General features: G+C 40.4%; 1 protein-coding gene across 3 annotated transcripts in view; it reads left to right on the forward strand.

The window, feature by feature from the left end:
* Positions 1 to 24,842, forward strand: part of KDM4B (lysine demethylase 4B) — an 85,639-nt gene that overhangs the window by 10,481 nt on the left and 50,316 nt on the right. For 2 of the 3 annotated variants that reach the window (XM_068420470.1, XM_068420472.1), the window contains exons 2-6: positions 2,736 to 2,889; positions 4,432 to 4,607; positions 5,489 to 5,603; positions 6,688 to 6,881; positions 23,329 to 23,378. In XM_068420470.1, the coding sequence (XP_068276571.1) occupies positions 2,758 to 2,889; positions 4,432 to 4,607; positions 5,489 to 5,603; positions 6,688 to 6,881; positions 23,329 to 23,378 (667 nt within the window). In that variant the 5' untranslated portion in view covers positions 2,736 to 2,757. Of the gene's footprint in view, positions 1 to 723; positions 802 to 2,735; positions 2,890 to 4,431; positions 4,608 to 5,488; positions 5,604 to 6,687; positions 6,882 to 23,328; positions 23,379 to 24,842 lie in introns of those variants that run through there. The other variant, XM_068420471.1, reaches the window with a different exon arrangement.

Here is a 24,842-nt window from a genome sequence, read left to right on the forward strand (position 1 = left end):
GAAGTAGTTGAACTGACTCTCCCTTCCCGTGTACTCGATGGCAATTTTTTTGTAACAACTTAATTAGGTGAACATACATTGCAGCAAACATTATCTAGGGTAGGTGTTAAGATATTCCTTAGAATAAAGAGGTGGGATTAAACATGAAAAAATTGGTTGTGCTTTGCTGTTTCTGCACTACAGAGTTCCAGAGTGCCAAGTGACTTCGCATGTATTGAGGCAGGTAGACCCTTTAATTAATTAAGTTTTACATGACGTAGGTTTTGATCCCCCCATCGGAGAATGTATTTTGACTATTTGCTCCCAATTCTTTGAATAAAAACTGGAATTGCTAGAGATCATCTTGAGGAAGGATGGGATAAAACCTGGCTTTGACTATTTTTTTTTTTTTTCCTGGTTGTGGGTAAAGCTGCAAATACTGGGAAGGCATCCCTGGAGCAGATGGTGCTGGCACGGATCCTCCTCAGGACGGAATTCAAGTTCCTTTCCCTGAGCCAGATACCCTGATCAGCCGGTGCGCAGCACTGCTGCAGAGCCTGACTTGGTGCTTCCCGCTCGGCTGAACTTTCGTGGCATTTCTAGACCCGGTTTAAAAATAGCAGGAGCATTCTCAGTAAGATTGCGTTGGAATAGAAGTTTGGGGATGGTTTCTGTCTGCGTCCCACTTCTCCAACAATCACTTTTCTTTTTCTTCTGACTCTTCGCTAGGATCAGCCTTATTTTCCTGGTAACAATGTTTTTCTTCAGTAGTTTGGAGGCAACCTCCGGCAGATGGATGCCCAGAGCTTATTAGCTCCCATGGTTCGTCTTGGGGACGGGAGATGCTTTTTTCTTCTTGTATTTCTGCAAAACATTTGTGTAGTAAATTGTTCTTGTGGCAATGGACCAAGTATAATTGTCTTAAAATGTTGACCGTGAAACGTAGTGATTTTGTTTTTTTTTTTTCCTGTGTGGCAAGGTTGGAAATCTCTTTGAGCAAGGCCACCCTGAAGATAGGAAGGGATGGTTAAAGGGCCTTTTTGTTTTAAGACTGCAACAATTTCTGTTGGAAGTGCAGCTGTTAGAAGTATCTGTCGGGGTGAAGGGAATGAAACGGTGTTTTTTTTCCTCAGTTGGTTTTGCTCTGGGATATTGTGCAATATTGGGGTTTATAGTTTGATTTTATTACAGAGTGTGCCTTGAATCTCTGGCTCCTGGCTTGGGAAGAGCTCTCCTGACATCGCCTTTCGTTTAGGGGCGCAGTGACACTGCGGTTGAGGAGGCACCAGGCAGATGCTAGAGGATAGGACGAGCGCGTGAGAGGCTGTGATTTTACGTGTGACAGTCCTTTAAAGACTGCCTTGGGGAAGGGCTTAGACTTGCAGACCTTTGTTTCAAAACAGATTTTACATAAAAGTTACTCTGAAAAATTCTAAAATTTTATATTTTTTAAAATTTCAAGTCAAAACTCTTCAATTGCCTTTGAAATGAAAAAAAAAAAATGTTTTACCTGGTTGAAATTGTAAAGGAAACCTTGGTGCTGTGGGTGAGCTGGGTGTTAAGTCTGTCCAAATTAATGTGTGATGATGTTTTTCATTGTAGGAGGCAGGTGAGAGTGTCTGCTGTCTTTGGAGAAGTGTGAGGTTTGTGCCATGCTCACTGGTTAAAACACCAATATAGCAGTATTTTTTGTTTCGTTTTTCCTAACGCAGAGTACTTTTAGTAGCATCTGGAATACTACTTGGCTAGTTTGAAATCAATTTAAATCCAAACATACTTTGCTTGTGATTTAGAAGTCACATTTGACGTAGTGTTGCTGCACCTTTTATCCCTTAAAAGCCCCGTACTGCCCTCTCGTGATAGCTTGAGCATATTGTATGTGCTGCAGCTGCTTTGCTGACATGGAGAGTATTTTCATAGCTATGTTTGCAACTGAAACACCATTAAACCAGTTTGTTTGCCTTATAAGTTTCCAGTATAACGTTAAAGGTCCATTTTAAAAATTGTGATTTCATCCTGAATTGTTTTGGATTTCCCCCCCCCCCCCCCCGCCCCGCAAATTTTGAAGTAAATTGGTCAATGTTGCTTTTCGCGTTGAAAGATGTTTTGAAATTGTGCATCTACATTTCTTTTAAGAATTGTCTGACACTTCATTTTGTCTATGTACATTGTAAATACAAAGTGCAATGAAGTTACATTTAAAAAAACCCGACTTTTTAAATTTTTAGTGTAGCCTAGAACATGAAAAAAAAAAAGAACATTGGCCAGAGCTGCTGGTTTTGAACCAGAAAAGGGTGAAGCGTTCTGGTGGCAAACTTTGAGGGGCAGCTACTTTCACACACGCACTGAATAGATGCTGAAGGTAGTGAGAAGTCTGTTTGTGACCGCCACTCTGATGAGACACAACCTCATATGATGAATGGATGGGGCGATGTTAAGTCTATGATCTATATTTAGGCCCCCTCTGGTCTCTCAGATGATACTGGTATCAGGAGTTCCCTGATACCTGACCCTTCTTAGGGCCCTGCTAACAAATAGACTCTGTGGATTTTTGGTCGGAAGCTCTTCGTATCCACATTAGAGGATAGTTCTTACAAATACTTTCTTGGGGGAGTAGGGGAGAGAAATAAAAAATATATCCATGCATTTCTGTGAAATTCATTAAAGCAAGTAGAAAGAAACCAAAGGTTTTTAACCAGTATTTTTTTTTTCTGCCTCACTTCTTTCTTTCTCCCTCTTTTGTTTCCCCTCTTCAGGCGCTACCGCCATCCTAGAAGTATGGGATCGGAAACCCCGAACCCTGGCTGTAAGATCATGACCTTTCGTCCCACCCTTGAGGAGTTCCGGGACTTTGGGAAGTACGTTGCCTACATGGAGTCGCAAGGAGCTCACCGAGCAGGGCTGGCCAAGGTGGGTTGCTCTAGCTTAGGTGGTTGAACGCTGCCATCCCCAGCCTCTGCTTTCTGTAAGGTGTCCACTTCTTAACACTGAAACTGGTGAAACGTTATGAGAACTTTTCCTGTGAAGCTTCTAAATTCCATACTTGACATAAAACTGCATGGAAAAAACCAGGACTTACTGATTAGAAAGAGTATTTGTGTGGCTGTGTCATGTTGCACCATAGGCTGAGGGAGATCAATTGTACTGACGACGTAGTTGTTACCTATGGTATTTAGCAGAGCTTAATAAAGCACAGCAGAGAAATAAAGCTGTTAGGCATGAAATAATTCTTATTCTAAACCATAGGTCAATTACTGTTTTTATTACAGTTCTAAATAGAGCTGGGTATTGATAATAAGCTCTGTGAAATGTTTCCTTGTCCACTCAAGTGTACTAGCAATTACAGTCCATGAGTCTGCTAGGGTAGGTTTATTTAATAAAGGTTGTTGGTGAATTCCAGGTGTTGTAAAGAATTGCTCTACTTGTAGGACTAAATCTGAGCATTTCAAGTTAATTTTTGTCTCTCTCTATTGCAACTGCAGTTCAGAGCTTTGTAATGGAAGTAGAGCTCATATCCTGGAGGAACCATGCCCAGGAAAGTCAATAACTTGTCCTCCAGTTCCTGTAACTTTTTTGGTTAATCCTTACACCAAATTAGATTGCAGATATTTTATTTTTTCATTCCACGTGCCCGCTGAATGTCCTGCTGATTGGTCTCTGATCTTGAGCCTAGAATTACTGGCAGCTTTTCTGTTTAAAATTACAGCTTTTTCTTCCAGACTCGGCAATTGCTTTGCAGCAGTTTTTTTTTTTGCACAGCCTTCAAGAGTGAGGAAAGAGTTCTGGATGCATTCCCCAGGGTTTTCTTTTGTTCTTCTCTACCCCTTAGCCCTTTTCATTTAAGGAGTTGGTCCTCAGTGTGTCACCTACAAATACAGAAACATCAACAGCAATAATACAACAGGATTTTGATCCTTTCTAGTTAAAAAATCCCAAACAAACAAAACCCCAACCCCTCAAGAAAACCCTAATGTAAGTGATCTTCTAGATGGAACAGTCGTTTAGACTACTATAAAAGGCTGCGGAGCTCTAGAGATGCAACACACTGACAAAGCTGTTGGAGTCTTCATGCAGCTTTGTGGAATGGTAGGTGAGAGAGGAATGCCATTCTGGAAGGGAAAGCATGTGCAGTCTTTCTGGCATGCAGTGTATTTCCTTGGAATAACTATATATCTTTTAGTCATCACTGGCCATCTTCTGTGACACTGCTGATGGGACAGCTAGCAGGCGGGCTATCAGCCCTCTAACCATGTCAGCTAGTCCTGAGCTTCAGCAGATGCAGAACAGGTGTCTTGTCATATGTGCTGGTTATTTGAGCTGCTGCTGTTATCTGATAACCTGCAGCAGCAGGATGAAATACCTTCCACTTCAACAGTTTTTTCTTCAGTAGAAGTTGTGTTTGCCTGTTGTGAACATGAAGTGGTTTATTTTTTTTTATTTTCCCAATTCCAGGTGATTCCTCCCAAGGAATGGAAGCCCCGCAGAACCTACGATGACATAGATGACATGATTATCCCAGCTCCCATTCAGCAGGTGGTGACTGGACAGTCTGGGTTATTCACCCAGTATAATATACAGAAGAAACCTATGACTGTGGGAGAGTACCGGCGTCTGGCTAACAGCGAGAAGTATGTTGGTGTTGATGATGCGTTTACATTGTGAATGGGGGAGTTGTGTGGAAAGCCTTTCGTTCTAGAAACAAGCTGAAAAGAAAATGCAGCCTTGTTAAATAGGAAGTGTTTTTAAGGAAACAGCTTTTTCTTGAAAGCTGACATTCAGAATCTCAAACAAGTTTGTAACTTGGTGGCTTCTGGTGTATCTTAAATCTTTTTCTGGGAGTTGGTGTAGAAGGATTATTTGAAATCAGTATTTGACTAAGAATCCACCTGAAAAGAATGGCTTGGGACTCAAAGAACAGCTCTCGGAACATTAATAGTTGTTCTGGAAAACGTGTCCCACTGCTGAGGTAGAAATACAAGTATCTTGGAGTGCCTGAGCTAATGCTAATGATGTGGGTGTCTTCCGAAGTGACCGGGAGCTTCGCAGAGCACTTCAGTTAGTTGGGACAAGCCAACTGCTACGAGCTGCAGTTGTGTCCTTTTTCCAGAGTCATTTTCCCAGAGCTCTGGAGTACCTTGGGTTTTAACTCAAGCAATACTGACATTATGCAATCAACTTTGAAATAGTGCTAATACAGCACATACCTGGGTGCTTTCCCTGCCTTCAGCTCCCTGTGTAGTAACTTCATCTCATGCACCCTTAGGGGAGGGATCTGGTGCTTCACAGAAGTCTGCACCCTGTTTGTCAGCATGCACTAAGATGTTTTGTAGAAAGATTGAAAAGGCAGGAAATTATATGAATCTGAGTAGAATTAAAAATGAAATGCCCCTTCAGTAACCTCCTGAGCATGCCTACTTTGAAATGCACGCTTCTTCTCAGTCGTTTGTCTGTCTGTGATGAGTGTTCCTTAGGACTGCTCACATCCTTATCTTTTCCATGTTCTTATCAGGTATTGTACTCCTCGCCATCAAGATTTTGAAGACTTAGAGCGCAAGTATTGGAAGAATCTCACATTTGTCTCACCCATTTATGGGGCTGATATCAGTGGCTCACTATATGATGCAGTAAGTGAAATGCTCCTCTTTCTTTATTTTAAACATGGACACTGACTTCCTTATTGCTCTTTACTCATCAAGGAACAGTAATTCAGAATTTATTTGATTTAGCAACCTTAAAAAAAGCAAATAATATCTTTATTTTTCCCTCATTACAAAAGTGTGACTAAACTTCCCACTTTTTTTTTGGAGTGTTGTCTAATTGTCTGCAGTATAAACTGCCTGTTAATGTAAAAGTGTCTTTTTATTATTTTATCATTTTTCAGCTGCTTTCTTCCTTCAGCCCTTCCCCCCGTGCCCCTGTGTTTATTTTTTTTCAGGTTGATTTAGAAAGTTTCAATATTGAGCAGCTTGATTTTCACTGTCTTGTAGTTACTCCAGCACGCTGGGATTGCTCAAGTACCTATCAGTTACTTGCGTGCCTATAAAGTATATTGGGGAAAAGGGGTGTGAAGGAGACTGTTGGTTTCCTTTTGGAGATTGTATTACTCTTCAGGCAGTCTCAAGGTTAAAGATTTGTACCAGTTTATGCGACTTCTCTATTTCACATTGAAGTAGAGAAAACCAACTATCAGATTTAGAACAACTTCCTATTGCTCTTTCTGTTTGAGTATTGGTAACAGTAAACGATCTCACCTATTTTTATCTGAAGCACTGAGCTGATGTAGAGGCCTCTACACTTTGGCCACATTGAAGTCTACTGTTTCTCATCAGCTAATGCATGTTCATGAGGTGAAGAACATCTGGATGGAATATGTCATTGAGAGAAGTGTATTTTACACTTAGTTTATCTTATGTTTATTAGTAGAAGAGTTACCTAATGGTAGGGCATCACGTAATACACGTGCCTCTTCGGTGACACATGTAGTGAGAAGCTGGTAATCGCTTTACCACAAAGTGGTGGTAATGCTGTAATTTTGATGATTATTGATGAACATTAAAAGTAAACTTTCTGGAAGCAGGTGGAATTACATTAATGCAGATAATACTAGGATGTCCACATTTTAAGGCACTGAAAAGAAGCTGTGGGCTATTATTCTGCTATAGCAAGTCCTGATACTTTCCAGTACAAAACATTTATTTTGAATTACAGGATGTGGAAGAATGGAATATTGGCAATTTGAACACTCTGCTAGACATGGTGGAACACGAATGTGGCATTATCATAGAAGGTGTAAACACTCCCTACCTCTACTTTGGGATGTGGAAGACGACATTTGCTTGGCATACAGAGGACATGGATCTCTACAGTATCAATTACTTGCATTTTGGGGAGCCAAAATCCTGGTAAGTGATAGAGTACTAATAGATGGTGGCTACGTGCCTTTGCCCTCTGCTTAGAGACCGCTGCAATACCCTTTTCTTCAGGTCTACCTAATTCCACCAGACTTACCTAATCTCTCACTTCCCATTTGTAATCCTCTCCTACATTTGAAAGCAGTTTTACTTTCTTTCATGCTGACTTGCTTGGAGGCCTAATTCTTGACTTTCTAGAAAAGTAGCAGAATTAGAGAGACTTGTTGACATTACAAGTAAAAACAGATTTCAGCACTTGGGGCTTTTTGGAAACTAATGCCCAGGAGAGCACTCGCACTAATGTGGGAGAGCGAGTGGTGATGGGAATGTGTGGATGCTTCAGATGCACTTTAATAGTGAAAGCCTGTTGTTCTTGCATTGTGCTTTAGGCAGGAAACATCTGTTACTTTAAAGTTTCCATTATTTAAATATGTAAATATGCTGACAACTCCAGGGACAGGGTAGGTCAAAGGGTTACTTTTTCATGACCAATTTTTAGAATCACGATAAGCATTTTTCAACACTGTTGATGCATAGACTGGTTGGAAATAACTTTCCACAAAAATAATCAATAGATAAGGACGAAATTAAGAAGGCAGGAAATCTGGAATAAGTTACCAAGAACCATTCTCTCCTCTTTTTTCTCAAGCCTCCTATTTTAAAGTATAACCAGAGAGACTTAGCAACCCAGAAGAGCTTTACTGAAGATCTTGATGTGACTAATAAATATTGACATTTGCGTGCAATTTAGAACTTAAATGTCACTGTGAAGCTGCTGTCATTGTGCCCTGGCAGTGGCAGACAAGATCCTCCCATCTCTCTGCAATATGAGTCCCCGGTGACACCAAGTGTCTCCAGGCTGTTGGTGCCTGCGGGCATATAAAAGCCACCAACAGCAAAGAGGCTGTAAGGAATGGCTGTAGTGTTCTTTTACAGTCTCGAGTGGAAGGAGGGGCTGAATCTGTAACATTCAGCTATAGTCTTAATGTCAATTTTAAAAATCTTTCCCACACATCAGAAAATGTTTCCCCAGCATACCTGATTTTTAGTCTTCCTCTTTCAGGCAGATGCACAAGGATTTTGCAGAATCTCTTGGGATACCTCTGTTAAACAAGCTTGATCTCAAGAAACATATCTGGACTGTGAATTAAATGTGACATGCTCTTATTTTAGATACTGTCATTTTTTTCCTTCATCTTCAGCAGCAGTTCATTCAAAATCTGTTCTATTTGGTGCCCATCTCCAGAAGGTGGTGCCACCAGCACACAGAAGCACTTGCTCTGCTTTGCCCATACAGCACAGTGACCACCAGCAAAGCCTGTGTCGTCTTCAGCGTGGCAGTTTCAGCACGTCAGCACACGAGAGCTGGCTGCTCGGAGTTGTACAAGCAACTGGCCTGAGGGTTGCGTTGGGGTCATGCGATCACGGCTGTCTCTGACCTCTCCTTTATCAGTTCTACCTCATCTGTCTTCTGCTTGCTTTTTGTTCCGAGCCCAGAATAGGGGTCTATCGCTTTCAAAAAGTAGAAATAAGAACAGATTGCCTTGAACAGAGAAGCTAGCTACAGCATGAAAATAGTGGCTGTTCCACAAACCCTCACATTGTGAGCAAAAGGTGGAGAAGAGATGCTAAATGAAGTATACACTAAATATTTGTAGCCCAACATAAACTCTTTTTCTTCTTGTATGCATCTTAGGCACTTCATGTTGTTGCTTTTTGGGGTTTTTTTTTGGTGTATTTTTGGGTTTTTTGAGTATTGTAGATTCGATATGTGGATATCGACATACTGTGTATATCATAAGGATGATAAACTCCTTGCATAAAGCTGTTGCCTCATCTTTACTAAACAGTGTTTTTTTCTTATGTTTGAGGTTGTTTCTGTGGGAAATATGGATTGCATAGCAGAGAAACAAACAAAACAAACCTCCAAACAGGAAAACCCAGAACACCTTTGTGTAGTGTGTTTGTGTGGAGAGGTGAAGAATCAGAAAGAAGTGGAAATTGTAGATGGAAAATTGTATCTGGCAAATATTGGATCTTAGAAGTTCTTGGTTGCTTTTATTTTTGTCTAATCTGAGGATTTTGAGGAGGTGCTGAGGAACATCTGACATTCCCCTAAGAGGCGTTTCAGTTGTTGAAGAGTTCAGTCACTACTGCTTATAATGGGAGAAGAGAAATCATAAAATCTTCTTGAAAAGGAGCTCAGGTGTTGCTGGTTAAAAAAATCAAAGCAGGAACATGCTCTGCACCTGGTTGGTTTTTGGTTTGCTTGTTGTTTTTTCCTTTAAAAAAAAAAAGATACTTTTACCCCACTTAAAAAGGAGGGGAGGATTTTTTTATCCAGCCATTCTGTGTTTGTATAGGGGTTTTTTTATGGTAACTAGTTCTATAAACCTTACATGGTTGGGGGAGAATGAGGATTTTGAGGACAGACCATGTTTTGGGCAAAATGTTTTCCCATTCAACTGAGTTTTCTTATATAGGTGACAGTGTATAACACAAAAAATAGATGTATTGTGACAGGATGCCACTGCTGGTTTGGCAGTGCTCCCTGCTGTTCCCTTAAGCATAAGGCAAGAGTCTGCCACTTGCCCAAGTCATTTCTTCCTTGTTTTCTTCACTATGACAGCTTCTGTTAATGAGTTCTCAAGCTCTTCTGTGAACAAGCATTGGCTTCTGAGGAGTAAATCTGAATAACCCTTTGAGCAGAGCTGGAACTTTCCAGGTACCTGAGCAATCGCCCCTTTTCTGGTTGTGATTGCAGTCATCCCAGAGCTCAGCTGGGGGAGCTCTTGGACTTCAGTGATGAAATTCCAGTGGTGCAGCCTGGCTTTACTGAAAGGTGGCTAAAATGTTAGTTCTGTTTTTCTGGCACCACCTCTGTGGAAATTTCCCGGCTTCCTTCATCCTTTTTATAGACTCTTTGACTCTGACAGTGATCATCTTAGAAGCACCTGGGGGAACAGCAGGAGTGTGGAGAGTTACGAAGTCTACCAGTTTGGGGTTGAGCTCTAAAATAAGAGGCAGAGTTATTGTTTGGCTGTCAGAGATATTTATGTAGTGAGTCCAAGGACTCTGTATATTGGTAGTGTTCTGCCTCAAAATTGTCTGTTAAAAACCATAACTCTTTCTTCATGTCTGTGGTAAATTATCTTAGGCTACTTTTATCTAGGCTGTACAACCAAAGCCCTGCTTTGCAGGGTAGTGCATAGGAGCAGTGAGAAGCCACCAGCTCTGTTTCTGTATGAAGGCAAGGTGAGAAGGAAATCGAGCCAATTGAGTTTGCCTCCCAGACCTCATTCAAGTGGATTCTACAAGAAATCTTGGTGTTTATTTGCTGTGGAAGAGGTGAAGTACCTTCTCAGGGAGGTCTGGATACATTCAGACCATGAGAAGCCACCTCAGTGGACAAAGATAAGCTGAGAAAGGAGTCTGTCTCGTGGGTCAGGGAGGATAGTTACTGAGGTATTATTTTGTATGTTTTTCATTTCTTTGAGATTTTGGGTTATAACTCTTATAAAGCAGGTGCTTTGGGGACTGTTGGGATTAGAGTTAAAGTAAATGTCTATGGTTCAACAACTGAAGATGGCTTCTTTGTGCAACCTAATGAGCATCTGCTTGGTCATACAACTCTTTGATTAATGTGTGTCTCTGTCACTGCAGAGAAGTCCTGCTGCCAACGCTTTCCCGTCGCTTTTCCATAAGCAGAGCAGAAAAGGCTGCAGCAATATGAGTTGTCTACTCAGAGTCATGTCACAAGGGATGCAGGTTAAAAAATTGTTCAGACTAAGTGAAGTACTTGAGCAGTAAAGGGTCATCCAGTGATGAGGGAAAGGGGTTAATGGAGGACAGCTTTTTCCTGCTTCCAGTCTTGTTAAATGATTTATCTGTGCCTGTAGATTGCAATGCATTTATTTCTTAAATTCTGTCTTGTTGTACCAAGAAGAATGACCACCGTTATATGTCTTCAGCCATTATGGTTGCTGCTGCTAAGACATCCCTACTGTGCCTTTCGGGTTAGACTTGCCTCATGTCGAAGCTGATCATCTTTCCTGATGTGCTGTCTCTCAGGTGCAGGCATCTGGACTACATGGTAGTCACGCTGTTGTTGTTTGTAACTCTCAAATCAGTCTGACAGACTGAGAGGTAGTATGGAAGGTGTGGGCACTTCCCATCAAACATACTGGGAATCTGGAGCTGTTGTGTAACTTCACATTCAGCTTCTCAGGCAGGGAGCTGCCACATTGAGTCTCTTGCTTGTTTCTCAAATTACAATAAAATGTCCCTCTCCCATTAGTAGTTTAATTACAACCTTTTCATAGTCTTCAGTTTTTTCAGAAGTTCGAATATATTTCATTTTGCAGCCCTACATTAAACCTCTTGTGGTAGGAGTTTCTACTGTATCAATTATACATATTATGTATAATTACCTTATACATTCATATGCCAAGATCTAAAATAGAACATATTGTCAGGCGATGCTAACAGAAGACTGATTTTTTTTTTTTTTTTTTTTATAATGACAGAAGCAACAAAACTGAATGCCAAGCCTCATACTTCATGGTTATTACAGCATTTTATGGAGGAACGTGTGCATCTCAGCCCTTGCAATTTCAAAAGCATATTTTTAAACACTGCGATACTCCACCATCACTTTGTTTCATCTCTATAAAAATGTGTGATACCTACCTTGAGGGCTTCCTGGGGTAGGGAAGCGCCGAAGGAAACTTTACATCTCAATAATGGGACTTTGATGGATACACTTTGGAGGTGTAATGTCTCTGTCCTGTTTTGTCAACACTGTAACACCTGACTGGGTAATAAGGTTATTTTTCTCAGATATTTTGTGACTGATCTTGCTGTATAGCAACCATATTTAATCTATCTTCTGTAAGTACTAATGGGATTTTATACTGTATTCTTTCTCCCAGAAGCTACAGGTATTAAACCAGAGCGACACAGAGGACAGTAATTGATTTTTATAAAATGTCCCTTTTTCCTTATGATGGATGTTTAATCCCCTTTAATTAACACAGGGAGCCAGCTTTAACTTTCAAGTTATATGGTCTCCTCTACAAAGCAGTCCCTTGCTGAAGTGGGTCATGCCTGATCCGTGTGACTTTGGTATCACAAAATACGCTTTACAGAACAGCACTTTATGTGGAGCTAAGGACAAATTACCAAAAGAAACTTTAAAATAATATGATTAGTTGAAACCACTGGTCGCAGATACGATTACATTTTTAAAAAACATTTCTGTCTTGTAAAAGTCCTAAGACTGCTTACTTGGAAGTACACAGTTACCTGAAAACTGCTGGTTAAAGTATTTTAGACTTTCTACTTTCTTTCCTCCGGGTGTCTAGCGAGGTTCTCTGTGTGGGGTGAGTCTGTCTGTAGGAACTGAGGAAAACAAGTCCCTGGGCAGACTTGCTTGTAACATCTACAGTTTAATAAACTTGTAGTATGTGTAACTGATGCCCCCATCAATAGGGATACCTTACATTTCCTAACAGTGATATGATGGGGAGATTTAAAGCAAGACATGACTGTTCCCCTGGGACAGGATTGTGAAAGGAGCCCTCTTTATTCTTGGCTAAAAGCATATACTAAAGCAGCTGCAGATATGAAGTGCTGAGGATCTCACTGCTGATTTTATTTTTCATTGTTGTCTTAGGGAGCACTGCAGCTGTCTTAGAACTGCTGTCCTGTCCTTCCCCAGGATAGAAAATGTTAATCCCTGGAAAACTATCTTGGGGAAAGAAAAGGACCTGATACTATTATGGAGCTTAACTCCTCCAGCTTCTCTCCTTCATCATTTTGAGTGCAGGATCCTTCTCCCCATTTCCCTGACATGGCACCATCCCTCTGCTTTAACACACTCACATATGTTGCAGTTTGTTGCGAGCTTGATGTAATCTCATTTAAAGCAGCTGGGTTTGATGTTAGATACTGAGTTGTACGGCAGCAGGGGGGAAGGGCACTTGTCCCTTGCATCATTTATTGTCTTCTATTACATGCCCTTAGGGGGCCATTGTACAAGGCAGTTGAATTGCTGAATTGATCAGATGTGATTATAAGTCTTGATTATCGGGATCTCAGTAACCCTTGCACCCTGGAGATCCTGTGAGTTTCTTAAAGCTAGATTAGCTGGAATCACATACGTGTTTTGCCCTTGAGGGAACCGAGGAGTCTGAATTTGTTACCCTATGACTTTCCATTTTGCTCCATACAGAGATTTTTTTTTTTCTGAGTTTTACTTTTCCTATTTCTTGGCATTAGGGAGTTCAGAAGAAGATTCCACAGCCTTTCCACCCTCGATTCCCAAGCTCTGCATCAGCCTTCCATGCGAAGTGTGTGGCGTTGCCTTGCCCTTAAATGTGTGCGCACATCTGCAGTTTGTGTGTTGCACTCCTGACAGTAGAGATTTATAGGCTTGTTGGGGTGGAGCGGGGGAGAAAGGAGAGGCAGGGGAAGGCCATTTGGCCATGATGGGCTCTTTGCAGCTCACAAATTTCCTTCCTGCCTCTCCTATCCTATGTAATCTGTTTTACAGCTCTGCAGTTTTGGATGGAGAAAGAGTAGAATTTATGGTGATGGTTGATTTATAGATTAACTGCAACACCATTTGGTCTCGGGCAGATTTGGCAAAGCAAGACCCTTTTCTGTTGATAAAAGGGATAGAGGAAGGAAGAGTGATATTCATTAAAAGAAATAAAAGGAAAGTGAGATAAAGTATGGCCAGGCAGAACAGCTTTTCACTCTCCTACCCCTTCCAAAACTGTTAGGGGAAAGCTGCTTTGGAACAGGCTTTCTGCATTGAGAATCCGTGTGCATGTTGATTTGCTCTGAGATTCGTGAAAGGAGTGATATATTGAGATGCAGAGTGGCATCCCCCTCTAATTCACTGATAAATGAGAGCAGTGCAGCAGTGAGTTATTAATACAGCCTTTCAAGCTTCATATACCGCAGTCATTAGTTAATCAATACGAACCACACTATACTGCTAATATTCAAACAAGCCTTCCCCCAGTGCTGTTTGTCCTGGAGGTGGTGCTGTGGGTGAAGGATGGTGTAAATCTCATTAGAAAGGGAACAGTTGGAGCTGATAGTCTGCTTTAAAAATGCAAGGGATCATATTGTACAGAGACTGAATCTTGGGCGACTGGAGTGGTTTTAATGGGGTTAAGTCATCAAACCAAATGATATGAAGAGTTATGTGCTCTAACTTGTGTTACGTGGGTTATCTTCCCAATCAGGTGCCTGCGGTTGGAATAGTGGAGATTTTTCTTTTTAATAGACTTAGATTTTTGTTGTGTTTTATTATGCTGTTGTAGGCAGGTTATTAAAAGATAACTTTTCCGATGCAGAGGTATTCTGGGGAGGTAGGACTCATGTGTTGCCTTTCTTCATTCACCCTCATCTAACTTTGACAGAAAATGCCGTGAGGATCAAGCCAGACTCTTGGACTGATGGGATCAACTACAGAACTTGTCTGAGGAGGGGCTGTTGCTGCGTAAGAGAATGGATGAAATGACCCCAGCCAGCAAGCTGGCTGCTTGTACCCATTCGGTCTCCCTCCTCCTTTCACTCAGCTCTGTTCTGTATATGTACTTCCACTTCCAAAGTCCTCTTCTCTCTGTTTCTTATTCTTGTCTAAATCCACTGCAAAAGGCATTGTATTAGTACGCACTTTGCTGCCATTTCCGTTTTCAGTCTATGCATTTTATGTCCGACTTTACTGGGCCTGTTTAGTTAGTTTGTAGAAATTATAAACTCTTAGAGGCTGGGGTTCATCTGTGAGTTGCACCTAACCTAGCGAAGTGGAGATCCTTCCCATCTATGGTTCATCTTTATATCCTTCCATAATGATCTTGAAAGGTGGCAATGCTGATCTGTGATCTCACCCTCGTTTTTAGAGCGGTGTCTTCAAGTGGGCTCCTGCTCCACTGACACGGTGTTTAACGCATGTGCTGCTGTTTCCGCCAGCACTAATAATTCATCGCAGCTCAGTAGTGCCAGTCTGGATTGAGAGAAGCAGGTCTTTGATCCAAGAAAGCTCTTGCTGCAACTCATTCTTGCTGTTTGAAAGTGTCTGCTTAAAGCTCAGGTCTGATTTGAAATGAAGATCTATGGAAGTCTGACAGGATCACAGATTGGTTTTAATAACCGAGGCTTTTGAACGGTGCGCTCTGCCGTTGAGACAAGATGGGAGGGAGATGTGCTTCCATGCTTCATATCACTCTTTCAGCCTGATCCGACTTGGGCCCTGTGGGAGAATGAGCTTGCAAATTCTGGCTTGGCGTGGCGCTGAAAGCGGGGCTTGGAAGGGCCAGAAGGAACCAACAGCGATACTGCGGAGCTTTGTCTTTATTCACGTTTTGTTAACGCGTTGGCAGAAATCAGCGGGGATTTTTTTTTCTCTACTCAGCAGAGAAAATTGACGTTGGGTGATGCCAAGTGCAGTACAAGTGTAGTTTAAAATAACAGAGGCCTATAGTAATGGCAGTACTTAAATAGCACTCTGCGTCTGAGTGCTGTGCAGTTGTTAACTAGTTAATGTTCTAAGTAGTATGGATGCTGGGTTTCCATTCACTTCATTTGGAACTGGCCAACCAACGTGACAAAGGAGATCAAGTAGAAGAAATAAAGGAAACTTTACAGACTCTGTCACTGATCTTTATCAAATCTTAGCTATAACCCTTCTAGCTTTGATGCTGACAAGAGCATACGTGCTAGCTTCAAAGTAGTAGCTGTAGTTTGAAACAATGCAGCTTGATGGATAAGGAGCATTAAACCTTTGGAATAGTTTTTTTTTTTCCCCTCAAAGAAGAAAAGAGTGTGTGTGTAGAGGCACTGCGCCTCTAGCACAAGGGGTTTCCTAATCCAAAGGTAACTTTCATTTCTAGTGAGCAGATTTCTTTTGTTCTGCTGTAGGCAATTATCAGTATTTTTTTTCCAAGAGCAGTGAGCAGGAGTGTACGTGTGCCTGTGCCCAGTAAAGGTGGCAGCTCTCATGGGCCAGTTGGTACAAGATAGGAACATCTGTGATCTCCCCTGGTTACCTTTTTTTTCTCCTTGTTTCTTGAGTTGAATTCAGGTTTGTTTGTTTTTTTTTTTTTTTTTTAGAATGTAAGGTCTTTCAAGCATAATCTTCCCTTTTCTTTATATTAGTACAGTATCCACTGCAAAAAGCAACCAGTAATTAATAATCCGATTACCAGTTTTGGGAAATAAATCTGATGTGAACAGGTTCTTCAAAACGAATGACGGAGAATGGCAAGGGGATGAATATTGTAGTCATTCATCTCTGTTGAATTCTATACTAATTATCTTCTTGGCCAAACTGAATGAATAAATGATTTCATAATGTTTTTCCCTAAACACCTTTTCTTAGTAAAATACCCCCTTCATACCACTCATTCACCGCAGACAGAAGCAGACTATGGTTTTGTTTTTTACGTGTCACTCCAATGTGGTTTGTAATTTTGTGCCTGGCATGTGTTGCTATGAAGCTTACTGGACTGGTACATTGATAGTCTTTCCAAGAGCAGATGGTTGTTCATATTAAACTCTCTGTTTTAAAATAGCATTTAAAAATGGCATTTGAGTTTTGGAAAAATCTCCTTTTTGTGTTCATTGAGTTTTGGGTTAGTGAAACAATGTGAAAGTAGCCAATTGCTCTGTTGTTTTGTGCAGATCTTGTAGTTACGAGGTCGGGTGTACCTCTTGAAAATTCATGTTGCTTTAAAATCAGAATTTTAAAAAGCTGCTGTCTAATGTCAATTCTTGAAACTAATGCTTCTTTAATACTATTTCTAGCTCATGGAAACTTTAAGGGTTAAAGTCTTTAGCATTAGCAGTGTGTGATTGGCTCAAGGTAGGTTTGACTCTAATCTTCCACCAGACAATCCATAAGGGTTCGATCCCAGCTCCAGAGTGACCTGAGATATTCTGCCCACCGTTACTGGAAAACAAATCGAGAGTTTGCAGTTGCACAAACTTCAGTTTCTTAAGGGAAGGAGGAAGTTTCTCGTCTCACCTACTGTTCTGTTAGCAGAATTGCTTCCTGTTTCTCCGTATTGTGCTTGGAAATGGGGTTGATAATCAGGCAGCGATGTGCATGGAAAGGGATTTAATTGAGTGAAGTCAGCTCCGTGGTGTAAGCGCTGAGAATGCTTGCTGTTACCCAGGCCCTTTCTGAGCAAGTTTTGTCCTCATTTTCTTCCTGTGCTGCTTCCCAAAGGATTGTATTTGAGCAGCTGTCTGCAGAGCTCATTTTTCTCCGTGCTTTAGCAGACAGGTTGATTTGGTGTGTTTGTGTGGTTGTAATCTTGTTCTGTCATTACCTATTTACTCCTTATTATGGCTTTTTGAGCAGATACTCCCCAGCCTCTGTGTTTATCTCTCTCCCTACGTGTATTTCAATAAAAATGTCATTACTTGAAATCATTGACACTGCTGGTTAAAGATACTGAATTCCATCATCTATTGTCCTGTAAAATGATCCTTTAAAGATAAAACTGCAGACACTCGATAAAGGTTCTTTCCTAGGAACAAGGAGCTCTCTGATCTGTGGGTGATCTTATCTCCAGAGCACATGTTTGCATTCTTGATGTAAAGGAGCCACAACAGAAGGGAGGCTGGAGATTTTCCTTTCCAAATGATGATCTTGAGAAGGGAAACTGGATACTTAGAGCAAACTCGCTGTGGGGTGACCTCAGATATTGATGAGGAGAAGCAGAAAGGGAGTTGATTTCTGTCTTCTAACAACAGGGAGGGAAAGAGGGAGGGTAAACATGGAGGAAAGTAAAGGTGAGGAAAAGAGAGGTGACCACAAAAGGGAGGGAGATGACAGCGCTATTGACGAAGGAGAAATCCATTCTTGTTTAAATGCTCTTTTTTTTTTCATACAGGCTGCAAAACAGCTTAAAAATAGTGGGGAAAAAATGGCTTTTGTTGCTCTGAGCTTTATTTTGACACTGCTAGATGTAGTATTATAAATACTTTACCTTGTGAAAAAATTAGGCCTTTGAAGCAGGATATGAACTTTGCAAATGAGGGACTACCCTGTATGGAGTGGTAGTTCTTAATGGCTTCTGTTGGGTGGTAACTGTTCTTGATAGACTGAGGGGTTTTCTTTGGAGGCATTGCTGCTGTCATGGGGGCTAAAGATGTTGAAGGTCAGGGTTCAGATTATGCATTTATGGACACACTTTGTCTTACAGAGATTGAAATAATAGCTTTTTATTCTGCCTGTCATGACTGAGAGTAGGTTGGCATTTGAATCTTCGAAGGGTCAATACTCTTGGCACAACTAAATCTGCTTTGAAGACAGATAACTAACCCCCAGCTTGACACATGGTCTTAGACATTTTAAATGCGCTGTTCTCTCATTTCCGTCATTATTGCATGTTAAACTGTGCGGGGCCTGTTCAGCCAGACCTTGTGCAGACACTGTGAAATTAACTTTCTTACCTTCTCCCATGAATGGGACTGAAGTGACATTTCCAAAGCCTTGTGGCTGAACCTTCTCCTGCCCGTGGTGCCCAAGCTCTAGTAGAGAGTGGGTACGTGAGATTTAGTAATCTAATCACTGCTTAATTGCTCTGTGTTGGTGCAAGGAGAGGCTGACGTGTAATGAGGTGGGGAGGCAAGGTATTGTAACTATCAAAAACTCTGTGTATTTGTGACAACTGTAGCAAGAAAAGGTCCTGTAAGCTTTGAGGGGAGGTTGAACTAAGGGACAGGATGGTCTGGTCCTCTGCCAAAGGTAGTGATAGCTTCAGGTGAGGACAGCTCTTCTTAAATGGAGAGGAACCGGCAGAGGATTGCCTTTGTTGTGGATAAAGTTTGGAATAGCTTTCAGTGGCCAAGAAAAAGACAAAACTGAATTGCCCCCCCTTTGAAGAAGCAGTGGTGAGGACAGAATCTGAGCTAGGCTGAAAGGTCCCTGCAGAGCACCTGATGCTGGAAACTGTCGCTGCTGGAGTGAATTCCCTGTTATGTCATCTCTTAATGGCTTTTACGCCGGTCCTTGTGTCCCAGGATGGTCTGTCTGCTCTTTTTTACTGACACTCTCATTTAATTCTTAACTCACAAGACATTTGCTTATTTATTTTCGTTGTTCCTGATAATAATTCTAAGCCATTAGAGGGGAAAATTGTATTCAAAAATGCTGTTTCACACTTTATTTGTTTGATGATTTAGAGCGATAGAAAATAGCACATTTGCTGGCTTTTATAGTCTGATAATTATCCGCATCCATCAAGCCATTCCAGGGGAATAAACAAAACACCAAGAAAATTACACTATTAATGACATCCTTTATGGCAAATGGGAAGGATCTTGCTTTTGTGTTAAGGATAAAAAGGGGACTGTCCAGTTAAACTTATGTTAACAAAAGCAAACTACTACCACTGTAGGGAAATGATTATCTAATATATTTGTAGCTTTGGGGCAAATACCTTTTGGACCCATGACCCTGATGTCTGGTAATTACAGTCAGAATCAGTTTTGAAGGATACTCAAGAACTCCAGAAATTATACAGAAGCAGAGATCAGAAATGCCGGAATTGTGTTTTGTGAAACAAGTTTGGAAGCTGAAAGTCTTTCAGGTAGAACAGTAAGTTCGTATTTGTTGAAGTGATACTGAATTGATTTCAGGGACCTGCGTTTGTTTTGGTAGAAAGAGCAGAAAAAGGTAATTTGAAAGGATCAGTATATTACTTTCAGATTGTTGACTTCAGGGTAAGATGACACTTGAGTCCTATAGCTATAACTTTTTTTATCTTGAGGGTTTTTTTTTCCCAGTTCTGTAAGTCTCGTGTTCCCTGGCAAAGCAGCAAGACATTATTCATGCTGTAATCCGACAAATTGCTGAGTGGCAGGTTTTCAGGTTAAGCTTGGCCCTTTGTCTTGGTCAACCGCTGCAAGGCTGACCCTTGGAAGTGCGTACTTAAGGCATTAGTCTCTTGGTTTGTTTGCAAGCCCAGTTTCTTGGAGGTTTGATATGTCTTAAAACACTTGCTGGGTTAGCACTGTTCACGTAACTTCGCTTTTATTGGGGAGTGAGGTTGAACCAGAAGGGACAGATTCTGCACTTGAAGCAGTGGCTCAAGGTCAGCACTTTTGGCACTGTTGTGTTTTCCGTTGGCTGTTGCAGATGTTTTCTCTGCAGCAGTAGCCGTCTATAAAAAGATGGTTCTTAAGAAGGGCTGTTAAAATATTTATTGTTTGGGGCGATGGAAAATCCTTGCTCCATCTTAGCTGTGGTTAAAGGGAAGTGTCAGCTCAAGGCTGAATCAAAGTCCTGCTCTACGCCTGATTTGGTTTTCCCCAGGCAGAGGGATGTCATGAAACTGCTTCTGTCAGAGGGGTGAAGCATCGGGCAGTTCAGTCTGATACTCTTGACACAGCCAAATTCAAGATATTTTGTGGGTACTATAATCTATTTTGGCCAATTAGTATAAAAGTGGCATATTTTTCTTGTTCTGAGGTTTTTTCTTCCCTTTCCTTGTCTTTGTGGAATGCACTTGTGCCATGATCTGAATGGGGCAGAGAAGGGAAGAAGCTTTACATGCATTTTGATATTTTTTAAAAGATTTTGATAGGGTTTTTTGGTATTTTTCTAGAGGAAACCTACTACATTTAGTATTTGGGCTGGGCTACTAAAGGAAAATAACCACACTATTTGGTGAAAAAAAATCTTAAAGTATTCAAAGTCATGCATATAGAAAAGGAAATTATTGGATATGGTTTACCATGCATAATCTTATCAATTGTCTCTGCAAGTGAGGGTGTAAGAGGGATGGTAACAAATCCTATTACTTTGTCAGTTCCCTCTGTCAAGGATTTTTGTCCCCAACAAGTGCCTGGCCATTTTTCATAGTGAAAGCAGGAGGGTGGTACCGTAAGGTCGTACCTCCGTGGATGTTTGTATGCACAATAACAGTACTCCCTTGATTGCAGCAATTTCTAATCCTTCCATATCGCCTCCATTGTTATTCTACCTTGTAATCAATCATTTTATGTCTGGATTGAGCGAGCGAGCTCAATCTGTGTGATGCTTACAGAAGCCTTCTGTTTCTCTTACTGGTTTTAAATAACAGCCCAAATTCTTTCTTTGTTGCCTATCTTTATGTAAATCAGTCAGATTTGTGTCTGTAACTTAAAGCAGGATTTGACCTACTTTTAATTCTTTTCTGCAGTTAATTTTGCGAATTCCTAAGAATAAAGGCATAAGGATGTAGAGGCTCTGCTGCCTAAAAGACTGGCCCAAACAAAAAAAGTTAATTTCTAAAATTGAAGTCGGCTATTACCAAGAGGCTGTTCTGTGGTAGGGTGTTCTGATTTCTATATTATTATATATAGTTCTTTTTTATAAGCTGGAAATTCCTCCTCTCTTACTGGTTTCTATCCAAGCAAGTCCTTTTTCTTTGTCTCTCCATGGACCGTTCTCTAAAGCTCAGCTTGGCTTTTTGCAGTCTGCAGTTTCAGATAACACAATAACCATGTTTCAATGTATTAAACTTTTAACATCCGCAAGATTCAATTAATCTTATCTTTACAACTCCCAATTACAGGCACTAATTAAGTGAAGGTTGCATTGTAGACTGGGGATATTACATTAATCATCGGCAGCCTTGTAGCCATAAATTAGTTCTTTCCCAATCCTTGAGCGTTTTTCCCAGAAGGAATGGAATGTCTCATTTCCCTGTTTTAAGGGACATTAATCCCACAAAGGAGCTTTGGATCGGGATTAGTTTTATCACATTTATGTAAGTGATGAATGGTCTTTGTAAAAGGAAAGCTGCTAGCTTTGTCCCAGACAAATGAAATTGAATTGTTTGATAATTATGCAGTTTAAGGCACTGTCAAATTTTGGTCAGAGGATGTTGGCAGCCCACTGCTATATTTATTATTTTACAAGATTAGGTGCTACATAGTGTTTTCCCTTAGTTTTTTTTTTCTTTAAGCCATCAGTTCAAATCGGCTTAATGTCTAAATCTTGAAGCATCCCATCTATGATTTCTGTCCTTTATCTTTTCTAACCTGCCAGACCACAATAGGTAAATTTTATTTTTGTACAACAGCAATATGGGATACGACTTCAGTCTATTTCTCTTTACATTGTAGATAAACTTTAGACTTGAAAATTGAGGAGCTGAGCAAGGGGACTGGCTGAAAGTCCTCCAAAATCAGGTGTATTTTGAGAGATTCTATCACAAGTAGAACAATACTGTTTACCTGTTGATGAGATAGTGTGGTTGCCTGCCACAATATCCTGTTTTCAGGTTGTTTGTAATGAGACATGATGGTTTTGACATCTTTATTGGAAATAACAAAAATAATGCATTTTTTATTATTCATATTGAACAAAAGTTATAGCTGGCAAGAAATGTCATTCTCACAAATGTAAATTTTCAAAATTCTCCGATACAAAAAATGGTATGAGAGCCAGATTGAATTTGATGCAGTATGTAAATAATAATTTACAAAATGCCATTGACATTATTATGTGTGTCATCATGTTAAACATGTTTAAGTGTATCGTGGTATTTAGTTACCTCCTTATAACCCGAACACACAAAACCTTCGTCGCCTGATTTTTGCTTGTTGTGTGAACACTGAGGTAGTATAACTTCAAAGGAGTGAGGTAACTAACAGTTTCTGGGGAAGAAAACCAACCATTTGAAACTTTCCTGATTTTTTTAATAAAAATATATACCCCTTAATGTTGTTTTCCTCAGAAGACCCTGCTTTTTCATTCACCTCATCAATAAAATTATCAAATAGTTTAATTCTGTTATTTCACAGCAGACAATACAATCCAGCATAGATATAAGGACTGACTACTTCAGCTGTGATGAAGAATACTTAATTTTTGAATAAAAACAAAGAGATTTGCACAGAATTTTCTTTGGAAAAATTGATCTTTGTTCGCTGTAGATATGCCAATGGACACAGACCCTCCTTCACGCCTTCTCAGCCCATCCAGAATTTCTTGTGTGTTAATCTTTAGCACAGCCTCATAGTTTTACTTTGCAGATATCTTTCCAGTGGAAAACATACCTGCTGTTCCCTATACTGATTTATTTCTGTTTTTTTTCCAGTGCTGTATCATCACTTTGCCATCTTTGTTCTCCTTCTACCTTGTGAAGGCCTGTGATGCCATTTAAAAAAGATTGCAGGAAAATAACACACATTATATAACATGTCTAAGGACTTTTATTAAAATACTGCCTTTCTTCCATGTATTATGTGTTACTGATACCTTCCAGGCTTCTAAAATGTTGGTTGTATTTCCAGATGTTAATTGTAAGTGTGCTGTGCTAAAAGTTATTACCACACTTGTTTCCAGCCTTCTTTTTCTTTCACTGTTTTCAAGTTACAGAGTGATTTTTATTCTTTTTTTGATTCTGTGTTAACTTTCTCCTAGGTATGCCATACCTCCAGAACACGGCAAGAGATTGGAACGCCTGGCAAAAGGTAAGCTTTGCTTCCTCTTGTGTTTGGAAAAACATATGTGTTCTCAGCGAAGACTGAAGCATCCCAGGGGAGAATCCTACCCTTGTTTTTTTTTTAAACGGATTGATAAAGAATTTACATTGAACTGGCTGCTGTAATTTAATCTTGCAAGAGCTGCTTGATGAACCTGCTGCATTGGTATAATAGCTTCAGAATCAGAAAACTTGTCAGTGAATTTCCCTCCTAGTGCAAGTGTTTTCTCACTGCCTCAGTCTTCTGTGACCCTAACTAAAACTGATGGGAAAAAAACCTTGAATTTTGAGGCATTGGGACCAAACGCTCCCATGTCTGGGGAATGGGTTTAATAAGACACTCATCATGCATCTCTGTGTGTAATATGAGGTTTGGCACGGTGAGGTGAGAACTGTTGCTCCAGATGTGTGGAGTGCAGCCTGGGGGGTCTTCCTGATACCCCCAGACACACATTCTATGAGGAAAAAGGGTAGTAGGAACTATTCTTTCTTCCTACACTATAAATGTTACACATACAATATTAGCATTGATTACTTTCAGTCTTAAGTAGGAAACTGCTTACAAATTCAGCAACACATTCAAGGACAATAGTCAGTGGAGTTCTCATTTCCCTCTATAACGATACACCCTCTGTGTATCGTGTACCTTTTATTCCAGCCTCATCCTCCTTTGTCTTTGCAGTGCAATAAAGGCCATCTTAAAAAAAAAAATATTCCAGTTGGTAATGCTGGAAGCTTCAGGGAATAGGTCTGACTGCAGAAGTATATATATTTTTAATCCGTTGATATTGTGATTGGGTTTTGTTGCTATTTTTGTTCCCTTGCAAATGTTCTAAGCACTGCCCAGCTAAAAAAAAAAAGCTCCTGTCCCAGAATAATTAACTCAAAATCTATGTGTTCCATCTTCAGTGAGGCATACTTTAATGATTTAAATCTGGTGTTGAAGTTAGTGCAGCAGAAGCAGGCAGGAAGATCTGGAAGACTGTATTCTGATGCAAAATAAATAAGCAGGCAAAATAAAAAAGCAGGCAAATTCATAGTAATGACATTTCTTGCTGACAGCCTGACATTCTGTTGACTGTTTCATACTTGAATAAAAAAGGGGAGGGGTTGAAGGGAGCAACAGGCTGTGTAGGATAAATGTAGAATAAATGGGTATGAATGTCCTAGGGCATGGTAGTATTGTTTTCCTGTGCACTGAGAGCCCTGATCCCTGACTACAAGTAATATTGAAAATTGCTGCTCAGAAATGCTGCATTTCAAAGTTACAGTTTGATTTAGTCCTTTGCCAAGTTTTACAAAAGTTACTTTTTCATCTACTAAAAAGTCAATAAATCCAGATGACCTGTGTTCTGTAGAATCTGAAATACCCCACCAAAGTCTGACGCAAGTAATACAAAGCCTCTTGCTGTTTGTAACTTATTTTTACTGATGATCAATTTTTGAGGCACAC

Source organism: Nyctibius grandis, chromosome 31 (assembly GCF_013368605.1).
Source record: "Nyctibius grandis isolate bNycGra1 chromosome 31, bNycGra1.pri, whole genome shotgun sequence".
NCBI lineage: Eukaryota > Metazoa > Chordata > Aves > Nyctibiiformes > Nyctibiidae > Nyctibius > Nyctibius grandis.